This window comes from Crocuta crocuta, unplaced genomic scaffold, assembly GCF_008692635.1.
Source record: "Crocuta crocuta isolate KB4526 unplaced genomic scaffold, BGI_CrCroc_1.0 scaffold529, whole genome shotgun sequence".
Classification (NCBI taxonomy): domain Eukaryota; kingdom Metazoa; phylum Chordata; class Mammalia; order Carnivora; family Hyaenidae; genus Crocuta; species Crocuta crocuta.
The window spans coordinates 522782-534917 of NW_027530362.1; the positions used below are offsets into that span (position 1 = coordinate 522782).

The window sequence follows — 12136 nt, forward strand, 5'->3', positions numbered from 1 at the left end:
AACTGAAATCATCCAAAGCATGTTTTCTGATCATTACAGAATTAAACTATATATCGTTTAAAGAAAGATACCTGTAAAGTCCCCTAAATGTTTGGAAGTAATGGCTCTATGAGTTAAATGGAAACTAGAAAATATTGTGAAGAAAATGAAAATTCAACTTATTAAAATTTGCAGGACACAACTAAAGCAGCGCTTAGAAGGAAACTTATAGCATAACATGGTTATATCAAAAGAGAAAGATCTCAATTTAGTGATATAAATTTCTACCTTTAAAAACTAGAATAGGGGCGCCTGGGTGGCTCAGTCAGTTAAGCATCCAACTTTGGCTCAGGTCATGATCTCACTGTTTGTGGGTTCGAGCCCCACGTCGGGCTCTGTGCTGACTGCCAGCTCAGAGCCTGGAGCCTGTTTCAGATTCTGTGACTCCCTCTCTCTCTGACCCTCCCCTGCTCACGCTGTCTCTCTCTCAGAAATAAATAAAACATTTAAAAAATTTTCAAGACAAAACTAGAATACAAGGAGCAAATTAAGCTCAAAGTAAGCAGAAGGATACAGAGGAACTAGAACAAGGAAAACAATTTTGAAATAGAACAAAGTTAGAGGACTCACACTACCTGATATCAAGATTTACTATAAAGTTCGGGGCGCCTGGGTGGCTTAGTCGGTTAAGCGTCCGACTTTCGCTTAGGTCATGATCTCGCGGTTCGTGGGTTCGAGCCCCGCGTCGGGCTCTGTGCTGACTGCCGGCTCAGAGCCTGGAGCCTGTTTCAGTCTGTGACTCCCTCTCTCTGACCCTCCCCTGCTCACGCTGTCTCTCTCTCTCTCTCCTAGAAATAAATAAAACATTAAAAAAAAACCTTAATGAAAAAAAAATTTACTATAAAGTTCTAGGTACCAAGATAGTATAGCATTTACAAAAGAATAGACACATAGATTAATGGCATAGACTGGAGAGTCTAAAAATACACTCATACATGTGTGGCCAATTGATTTTTATCAAAGGTGCAAAGCAAATTCAATGGAGAAAGGATAGTCTTTTCATCAAATGGTGCTGGAATGACTAGGCATCCACATGCAACAGCTCTCAACTTTTACATGACATGTTATACAGAAATTAAAATGGATTATTGAACTAAATAAAAAATCACAATACGTTTAGAAGAGAACATAGAAAATAATCTTTGTGACTTTGTGTTAGGTGCAGAAATAATATTTATAAAAGAAGATACGATACGAAAGCAATGTTTATAAAAGAAAAAGAGATAAATGGCATCTTTTCTCAAAATTAAAAGTTTTCCTCTGAAAAACACGATGTTAAGAAAATGGAAAGACAATCCACAGATTGAGAGAAGATATTTGCAAATCACCTATTTGACAGGAGTATATAAAAGACTCCCATGACTTAAGAAAAAGAAACAACTGAATTTTAAAAATGGGCAATTTTAACATTTTACCAAAGAAGAAAAGTGAATAGCAAATAAACATATGAAAAGATTCTCAGCATTGTTAGTTATTAAGAAAATAAGTATTAAAATCATAATTATATATATATATATAATGTTTATTTTTTGAGAGAGCGAGCTAGCGTGAGCACAAGCCGGGAAGGGGTAGAGAGAGGGGGACGGAGGACCTGAAGCGGGCTCTCTCCTCGAAGAGCTCAAATTCATGAATCACGAGATCATGACCTGAGCTGAAGTCGGATGCTTAACCTACTGATTCACCCAAGAGCCCCGGAAAACAAATTTTTTAAAATCTTACAATACCAAGTGCTAGGATATAGCTCAAGCACCAAATTGGAAGTGGTTTGGGCTGCCCCACTGTCAGCAGTACTGGGGAGCCAATTAGGCAGAGGTTTTTACAGAGAAGAGGAGGAAGCAAAGTAAGAATATTGTTGATTGGCTGTAGCTTAAGGTCTACTTGACTACAATTGGTTGTCCTTAGGGTTTTGAATTCATAATCTTCAGGCATTTACAGGCTTAGGTTTTAGTTTCCTTACTTAGACCTACAGTGCTTTAGAACCACCTCAGTCTAACGGACTCCTTGTTTAATGAATTTATGAGCCACAAGAAAACTTATATCCCTGACTACAGACAAATGAGGGAGGACAGGTGAGATCAGAATTGTCCAGGTGAGACTGAACTATCAACCTACAAAATCATGTAAATATTTATGTAAATATTTGTTGTTTTACCCAACAACTAAGTCATGGGGTGATTTATTTGGCATCATTAACTACATATTCAAAGAGGTTTTCATAGATGAAGTGACATTTGAATTGTTTTTTTTGAAGAATAAATAGGAGTTTCTTTTTCTTTTCTCTATTTTTTTTCTTTTTTTGAAGGTTTTTTGGAGGGTGTGGGGGCAGGCGTCATGAAAAATACTCCCAGTCTATTCTGTCTGTGGCAAATTGGTCTCATAGTGGTTGCAGGTCATTCGAGTTAGTTTTTCCCTTAAGCCATTGAGAAAATAGTACAGGATCATCTAAAATGAAGCAGAGAGTCCCTGCCTTAATGGAAAGATGCCTCGTGTACCAAGGAAAGAGCAGAAAAAAGGCATGAGAATTGGTGCCTCCTGGGCTAAAGCAGAGACTACTAAAAATTTTACTGCCAGTACCACCCTATGGTATTTAACCACACAATGCCTGATTTTGTTACTTAACTTTTCCTGTTTGATGCATTGTTGTCATGCTAGGATTGGGTAATTGTAAGGTTCAAAAGTAGAGAGTAAGTTTATCTTCTATATCTAAGTCTCTTCCTACAGAATGAGCATAGTCCTTGTCACTTAGATGATAAAAGAAAAAAAAAGATTTAGAGTAAATAGGGTTCTTGGAGGGTCAGGTATTTTCCAGATTTTCCATAGCCATCCGCTCCCAGAATGGGTGTTGCCACTTTAATTGTGGTGTCCTGGCTGAAGGCCAGGACTTAATTGTTGATGACCCATCCTTTTCTGCTAGCCACTGTTAAGTACAGCGGGTTCACAAAAGAGTTCAGGGAAGTTCTTAAGAAGCTAGATGTGTTGGTGCTGGAGGTTCAGTGCTCATAGCCCTACACAAGGCAGGATGGCAAGGTTACCTTGCAGGAAGCCAACAACCAAAATCTGTTTGCTCACCTCCTGGACACTGAGCTTCACTTGAATTCTGTTTCGTATTTGCCCATGGGTGTTTTAAGGTTCATCCTATTGCCCTGGGTCAACTGTCTCAAGGATTTCCCCCAATCTTCTTCATTTGTACATATATGCTCATTGTATTTTTAAAAAAATATTTTTCTTTTCCTATTATCTTAGAGAGAGAAAGAGAGAGAGAGAGAGCACACGTTGAGGAAAGGGGCAGAGAGAGGGGAAGAGAATCCCAAGCAAGCTCCACACTTAGTGCTGAGCCAGATGCAGGGATCACGAGCTGAGCTGAGATCAAGAGTCAGATACTAAACTGACTGAGCCACCCAGATGCCCCTCTTAAAATGTTGAAACTATATAAAGTTATAAAGAAGAAAATAAAAATTATCAATTTTCCAACAACCTAGAAGTAATAACATTTGTTCAATGAGTATAACATTCTGGTATATATTTGTCATATATATTATAGTGTGTGAGTAAATGGGTGCACATGTGCATATGTTTCATGAGTATAACATCTTGGTATATATTTGTCATATATATTGTAGTGTGCAGGTATATGTGTGTTGTTGTGCACATGTGTATACATTTCATGCTGTTCAAACTTGTTACGAATCAACAATATCCTATAAACGTCTTTACATCTTTCATTGTCAATATGCTTCCACTACATTTGGACATTTGTCTATTTCATTGTGTACCATGATTTATAAAAACAATCCATTTTCCCTGGCTGTTTAGATTGTTTCCATGTTTTGTTTATTATCAGCAATATATTTATAATGCCTTTGTAAGGACACACGGGTGGCTCAATCTGTTAAGTGTTCAATTTCAGCTCAGGTTATGATCTCATGGTTTGTGAGTTCAAGCCCAGCATCAGATCCTCTGTCCCCTTCTTTCTGCCCCTACCCTGCTCGCACTCGGTCACACTTTCTCTCAAAAATAAACACTAGAATAAATTTATAATGCCTTTATAGATGTATTTTGGGGAACATCTTTGACTTTGGCTTGGGGTATATCAAATATGTGTGAATTTTCTCAGCTAAAGGATACGCATCTGTGGCTTTTGCTACATATTTGTGATACTGGTCTCTAGATGTGTGATACCAGTGTATTAGTAACATTGTATACTTTCCATACCTCTTCACATTTTTAATGGCCCATTGATATTTTTATTAATCTGTTTCAAAGATGTTTAATGTGTTCTAAAGATATCTTTTCATATGGTAAGTGCAAAAACAAGAGAACAGAAAACAACAAATCAGCCAGGTGCCTTGTTTGTTTTCTCGTTGCTGGTTTGGCTTTCTTTTTTGTTCTGCTATAAGTAATGTCTGGAAAAATAAAATTAAACTGAGTGAGCTTGACTCATGAGAAAGCCTCTTTTCATTTCCCTGGAACAAGGCTGTGGAGCACACACAGGTCCTGATATTAGTTATTACTATTTTGGAAGCACAATGAGAAGTAACTACATTTCTCAATGTTATCAAACTTTTCCCATTATCTGTCCAAGTTTCATTTCATATACTTTCCTAAGGTCTGAGTATACCATGTTGGTGTTTATGATATTTCCCATGTTTCTTTTTATCTACTTTTTTGCACGTTGTGGTCTAAAGATGAACTATGCAAAACAGTGTCATGCATTAAACTTGCAAAAATTGGAAGCCAGGATCAGGATTCTAATACTCTCTTGGCTACCCATAGCTGAGCACATTACTTAGACTGTGTGAGACCTCATTTCCACATTGCAAATAGCTCTATATAACAGTTCAGGGGTGATGGTGGTAGCTGTGGATAGGGAAAGAATCTGTAGAGAGCTTTTATTAAATACTACTTTGTGCCAATTACTGTGTATATGTTATCTCACTAAATAGACATTATTTCCCTTTATTTAATTTTTTATTTATTAAAATTTTTTTTTAATGTTTATTTAATTTTTGAGAGAGAGACAGAGTGTGAGCAGGGGAGGGGCAGAGAGAAAGGGAGACACAGAATCCAAAGCAGGCTCCAGGCTCTGAGATGTCAGCACAGAGGCCTATGTGAGGCTTGAATCCATGAGCCATGAGATCATGGCCTGAGCCAAAGTTGGAGTGAGCCACCAAACGCCCCTCCCCTCATTGAAAGGTGAGGAATCTGAGGTTCAGGGATGTGAATTGCAAAGGTCATACAGAGAGTCAATTACAGCTGTAACATGGAATCTAGGTTTGCCTGATTCCAAAGCCTTTTCTATGTGTGAGCATAGGAGTAATAATGAAAGTATTTTCATTTATTACCTCATGAAGTATTTATTTAAGACCCACTACATGCCAAACACCATGGTCAGGTCTGAGAATTCAGTGATGAATAAGTTAGATGTCGTTTCTAACTTATGAAGATTATAGTCAGCTGAGGGGAAAGAGACATTAAAAGGACAAGGACACAAAAGTATGATTACCACCTGTGATTAGTACCATGAACAAAAGGGCACGATGCTGTAAGAGAATGGGGGAAACCTAATTTTTTTCTCAGTTTATTGTCAAGTTGGTTTCCATATAACACCCAGTGCTCATCCCAACAAGTGCCGTCTTCCATGCCCATCACCCCCTTTCCCCTCTTCCCCACTCCCATCAGCCCTCAGTTTGTTCTCAGCATTCAAGAGTCTCTCATGGTTTGCCTCCCTCCCTCTCCCCCACTATTTTTCCCCTTCTCTTCCCCCATGGTCCTCCGTTAAGTTCCTCCTAATCCACTTATACGTGCAAACATATGGTATCTGTCCTTCTCTGCCTGACTTATTTCGCTCAGCATAACACCCTCTAGTTCCATCCATATTGCTACACATGGCCAGATTTCACTCTTTCTCATTGCCATGAGTATTCCATTGTATAAAGATACCACATCTTCTTGATCTATTCATCAGTTGATGGACACTTAGGCTCTTTCCATGATTTGGCTATTGTTGAGAGTGCTGCTATGAACATTGGGGTACATGTGCTCCTATGCATCAGCATTTCTGTATCCCTTGGGTAAATTCCTAGCAGTGCTACTGCTGGGTCATAGGGGAGTTCTATTGTTAGTTTCCTGAGGAACCTCCATACTGGGGGAAACATAATTTGGATTGAACAGTCAGAGAAGACTTTTCTGAGTCTAAGGGGATAGCTTGGAGTTCATCAGGCAAAGATGGGAAGATGATTTCAACCTGTCAGGTGGATGGAGCTGCTAAGGGTGGAGAGCTGATCCAGCTGGCCCCCACCAAGTCTCTTCAGGGAATGGAGTTGCCCTTACGTTGGCCATAGCCAGCTTTCTAGAGAAGGGTTGTGGCATGTCCAAGTATGTGGTATTTCCTTAATACGTTATGTACTGGGGAGAGTCCTGTCCAGACGTGGAAGTGGCCTCTCCCTTCCCTTGGAAATTCTGGCATGCCATCCAGTTTTGCAACTTCCCAACGTGTTGCCAGTCAGCTCTGCTGACCTATTGGCCCCGCGGTGCATGGAGAATCTCATATTATTGTTTCTTGATTGGTTCTTCATGTTCTAACATCCACAGGGCAGAAAGTTGGAGCAGAGAATATTTGGCCATGTTTGTCCACAGTAATCTTCACTTTACACCTGGAATTTACATGCTAATGATTCAGATATCCCAGAGAAAAGTTGCTCAGCCTTTTGCCTAGCTATATAATCATAGGCTCAGGAAATTTAGCAGTTGTTTATTAAATGGACTCCATACTCTGCATAGCATTAGAAAGGATTACATGGAAGATGAGATTAAACTACATAGCTCTTGTGGATAATGGAGTAACACTGCCTTTTCTAAAATGAGCAACATTATTGGGTTACAGAGTACAGAATGAAACCAAGTCACCCATTCTGAAGAAAGGAAGGAGTGAGAACTTAACAGTTCACAGTACAAGTAGATCTTTCTGGAGAAGCGGGGATGAAAGAAAATGAGGTGCTTTTCTGAATAACAGAGAGAGGCAGCCCAGAAAAGGAAGCAAGGTAGAAGCATCCTTGGCCCACACGAAGTAGCCAACGGGAGGGAATATGAGCAATGACTTCCTTGTGTGGCCATCAAGCACAAACAGAGGAAGCTGTGGCTGAGGAGACAGGTGCCCTGGAATTTGTTTATTTCTAAGGCTTTCCATTGCCACTCCATATGGCCTGGGGCTGGTGGACCTCACAAAGTCTCAGCCACCATGTTCTTAAAATAGAGTGCATTTGTGACCTTCCCAGATTTGGCAGTGACAGAGACACAAAGCTAGCATCTTTTTTGAACAGCCCAGAGGAAAGGACCTAGAAACCTAGGAAGAGATGCTGTAAGGGACAGCTTAGTCATTTAGACTTACAAGCTGTTACAATTGGAGGGAAATTAGTCACATCCAGTATAACCCTTCATTTTACAGTTGAGGAAACTGAGGCCTACTGATGGGAAATGACTCGTCCAAGGCCTCACAGGAACAACAGAGCAGGGACTGGAGCCCAGAATCCCTAATTCCTAGTCTGGTTTGTTACAAAATCAGACATAAAGCCATCTCATAAGATGAGAGAATGGCTTTCTAGAGAAATCGCTTGGGACCGAAATCAGAGATTGAAGGGAAAGACTCAAGGAAATGAATATATTAACATTTAACGAAAACCTTCGATGAATAAGGCACTGTGCCAGCCTCATTTAATCCTCTCTAAAAACCCCACATTGGAGATAATAGTGCCGTTGTAACAGCTGTTGAAACTGAGAATCAGAGAGATGAAGTAAACATGTGGCTGAGTAAGTAGCTGAACCCAGGTCTGCTTGCAAATAGCCTGCTCAGGGTGCCTGAGTGGCTCAGTCAGTTAGGCATCGGCTTTTGATTTCAGTGCAGGTCATGATCTCATGGTTTGTGGGTTTGACCTACGCGTTGGGCTCTGTGCTGAGGGTGTGGATGGAGCCTGCTTGGGGTTCTCTCTCTTCCTCTCTCTCTGCCTCTCCCCTGCTCTCAATCTCTCAAGATAAACAAGTAAACTTAAAAAAATAAATAAAGCCTGCACTTTTCACCCCCGCTGGAAACATCCATTGGTTCTCAAGTCATCACTGATGTGGTAAAACCTGGGACAGAAATGAGGCAAGATCAGCGGCATGTGCGTTTTCCTATGATGAGCAGTGAAAGCAGGCGCAGACGGCTCTTTCCTCAGACTCGGACATGAAGGTAGGGTGGACGGGAATAATGACACCCTATTCTGAAATTATAGTTTGTGTTATGAAGAAGCTATATTCTGGATAAATTTAAGATTCCTGATCTCATTTTAGATATGGTTATTCCAAAAGCTATTTTTTCTTTTGGCCTGTGTACTCTCTGTGCTCTTAGGAATGCTGTTTTTATCCCAAATCAAATCATTTACATTTGGTTTTGACACAGGTTATTTTTAAGGTTTTGTATATAATTTTCTTCTGGAACACTGTTGGCCAAGAACCATGAAATCCCTTTCATTACTAAAATCCTTCTAGGCCAAGTTCTTTAAGAAATGAGATCACCTTCAGATGAATTGTTAGCAAAAATTAAAGCTATAGCCAGTAGCATAGATACGTTTGGGCTCTTGGCCAAGAAACAAACCATGTGTGTGAAAGAAAACAGGCTAACAGTTCTGGACTCTGGTCTCCGTGGCTGCACTGCACATTGACCTCACCGGTAATTATCCAAATTAATTGCCTTTCGGGTTGTGTTCTCTCATCACGGAAACCTTCCTTTCCCAATTCAATCCACGTGGGTTAAAATGAGAAAACAAAAACAAAAATTCCTCCCCATACCCAAAATCCCCTTCTGTCAGGGATCCCAGGTGGACCCAGGAGAGCTGTTGGAGGCTGAGAAGGGCTGGTCATCACCGCATACCACACGTAGGTGGAGGGCTGTTATTCTATTTCCCGCCGAAGAGAGGATACCCCTATTGTTTCTGAAAACGCTGACCAGGACCCACACTTCCAACAAAAATTCCTCTATCCCCACAACAGCAGCAAAAGCAGCAGCAGAAGCAACAGCAATAGAGAAGTGTTTTGATGAATTGCAAGATGGATAGGGCTTTGAGTGCCCCCAGCCCTGCTGATACCAAATGCCTTTAAGATACAGCCTTTCCCATCCTAATCTACAAAGGAAACAGGAAAAAGGAACTTAAAACTCCCTGTGCTCAGACAGAAATGAGACTGTTACAGCCTGCTTCTGTGCTGTTCCTTCTTGCCTCTGACTTGTAAACAGGACCCAGTAGAACATGCGAATGGAAAGTCACAAACCTCTTGGTGTCTGAAAGGATCCTTGGGGCCTCATGCACATCTGCGGAAACTGGATGGAGAGATTTGGGGAAGCATGGACTCTTTAGCCGGCTTAGTTCTCTATGGAGTCAGCTTGCTCCTTTCTGGTAAGGTTTGGCTTTGTTTTTTTTTGTTTTTGTTTTTAATCTTTTTAGTTTTTTAGTTCTTTCTTTTCTTTTTTTTTTTTCCCCCAAGATAGAGTTAATGATACTGGGCTTTCTCACCAGTGTTTAGCGCTGCTTAACAAGGGACCGCTGTGTTATAGGCACTTTTTCTCTAGGACTTTCCATTTAATAGATGTGAGGAATAAAATGCAATGTCTTTGTGGCTTGGAACTGATTTTTTCGGGAGTTTCCCTTCTGCGTATTTGCCCCCTGTGTTGCCACAGGCTATGAGAACTGATCAGGTAACTTTATTTGTAGAGACTCACTTACTCTGGCACATTATTTCATTCTTCCTCATTTGGGATTGTTGCCTTATTTAAAAAACAAAAAAAAAAGAAACCCAGTTACCTGCTTCAAAATAAATCTTCCATAATTTTAAACAAATGAAATTCATGCAGAGAATTATGGGGACACACTTAAGGCATTGTATAGATTGTCATTTTTAAAGGAGAACAAAGATGGTTTTCTATAAAGATGTTCTATCCACATCCTATGTTTTTAAAAAAATTTTAATGTTTATTATTTTTTAGAGAGAGAGAGAGAACTAGTGGGGGAGGGACAGCGGAGAGGGAGACCTAGAATTCGAAGCAGGCTCCAGGCTCTATCTAAGCTGTCAGCACAGAGCCCTACATGAGGCTCGAACCCTCGAACCACGAGATCATGACCTGAGCCGAAATCGGACGCTTAACTGACTGAGCCACCCAGGGGCTCCATCCATATCCCATTTAAATTAAAGCAATCAAAAGTTAGACTTTTTGGTTTTTTATTAGAGCTTGGGTCATGGCTATATAATTATTTTCTCTTTTGTTAAAAAAATATTTGGCATGAAGTAATTTATAAGACCTTTATTGGCCTAGTAAAATGAAAGTTGGGGCATTTATCCAGATCGCTGGGAACCGGAGATCGAAGCCTGTTGAAGGGCTGAGGAATGGTTGACTTGCATGTTTTCAGATGTGGTGGGTCCGTTGCCCAGCATTTCCACACAGTGCATGCCTCCGATGCACACCCACCCTGTGGGCCCTTGTCTGAAAGTGGTATCCAAACCTGAAGTACAAATTACAACTCAAATCTTCTTAGGGCTCTCCCTTTCAGTTTGAAAACATTCTAATTAGTGTAATGATGATAGAATTGATAGTGGAAATGGAATTGGGCAAACATACTGAATTGAATGTTGCAGGCTATATTATATTAGTAGAATTTGATTCAAACGTACACATAAGTATGTGTTGCATTATTTTCATGTTTTCCTATATGTTTGGAATATTATTAAATACTCAAAAAATTAATCCAATAAGGTAACAGAATTGCATGTAACTTGTTTATAACTTTTCAGATCACTTTCAACACCTAATTATATTGAGGATTTAATCATCTTTTGAGACTAAGAATGTGTAATGTCAATTGCTGAGATGTTTTCAGTATTTATGTAGAAATTATTTATATTAACATAGAAATGTCAGTATCTCCTGTAATTTGCATCATTAAACCAAAGAATTATCATGATTCCATTTTTGTTTGGCTTTTTTGTATGTCTGTGTGACATACTTATCAGTAACATGAAATCTGGAACTAATTCTACACCAGGGATTCTAGTAATGCAAAGCCCAGGATCTACCATTGCTCTGAGATATTTTGTAAGTTAAATCACCTGCACGCATGTGTATGCCAACACACACAGTTTTAATTCACTTTTTGCCCCTCAAAGTGACTGTGTCATGGCTCTTGGCAGTCTAGGCTTAGAAGAGTTGTTATAAAGTCAGACAAAAATATTATGTGGTTGAAATAGTTGCTCTGTGTCTAGACCTTAGTTCCGTGGAAACATAGCCCCGGCTTTAACAGGGAGAGACCCAAGGAGAGAGATTTCATCCTCTTATTGAAAAGGAAAGGTGACACTAGCAGGGTTGTTGTGTGGGGTAGGTGTGTCATATTGGAATCCTAACTTCCCTTCCCAGTGTAACCCTCCATGGACATGCATACGCAAGGCTTGGTAATTGCAACAAGAATCTAGCATGATTATGTCTCCGAGTATAGGAGCCCATTCTTTGCACCAAAGTCCACTGGTTGACCACAGTAATGGAGCAAGGGAATTATGGATTATGGGTTTTTCTCTCTATTCCAATGGGTTATTTGATTCTTTTTTTTTTTTTTTGTAACAAATAAGACTGATAAAATATGTCACATTTGCCTCAGTGAAGGTGGACTTGGGTGGCAGATACCCATAAGAGGTTTGGAAGAGGTGTATAATTTTCAGAAGACTTCCACAACCTACCTAGATTCTGGTACATTCCCCTCCCAATTGAGATCACAGCCAATTTCAGCTTACAAACAAGTTCTGATAAACACACTAGCTTTTTCCTACTCTCCCATCCTCACCAAACCAGGCTGTTCTCTCTAAAGAGTTGTATATATAGAAATACAAAATAAAACAAATTACTCTTTCTGTTTTATAATACTATGTCCTATATGATCAACACTGACCCACTGGGAAGTCTCTTGTAGAATGCCTTCATATCCCTTTGTTGTTTCATTGGACATTTTAAACAACAACCTGGGTTCAGAGATAGTGGATATCTTATCTGGAATGACAGTGGAAATTCGGTTATAAGGTCAGGGAA

At 39.8% G+C, this 12136-nt stretch overlaps 1 protein-coding gene across 2 annotated transcripts in view; it reads left to right on the plus strand.

Moving 5' to 3' along the window:
* Window positions 1-7751: 7751 nt before the first annotated feature.
* The window catches only part of TEK (TEK receptor tyrosine kinase), a 107297-nt gene continuing 102912 nt past the window's right edge, over window positions 7752-12136 (plus strand). Inside the window, exons 1-3 of one of the 2 annotated variants that reach the window (XM_077766093.1) lie at window positions 7752-7845; window positions 8143-8263; window positions 9305-9464. In XM_077766093.1, coding sequence (XP_077622219.1) covers window positions 8258-8263; window positions 9305-9464 — 166 coding nt within the window. In that variant the 5' untranslated portion in view covers window positions 7752-7845; window positions 8143-8257. The remainder of the gene's footprint in view (window positions 7846-8142; window positions 8264-9304; window positions 9465-12136) is intronic. The other variant, XM_077766094.1, reaches the window with a different exon arrangement.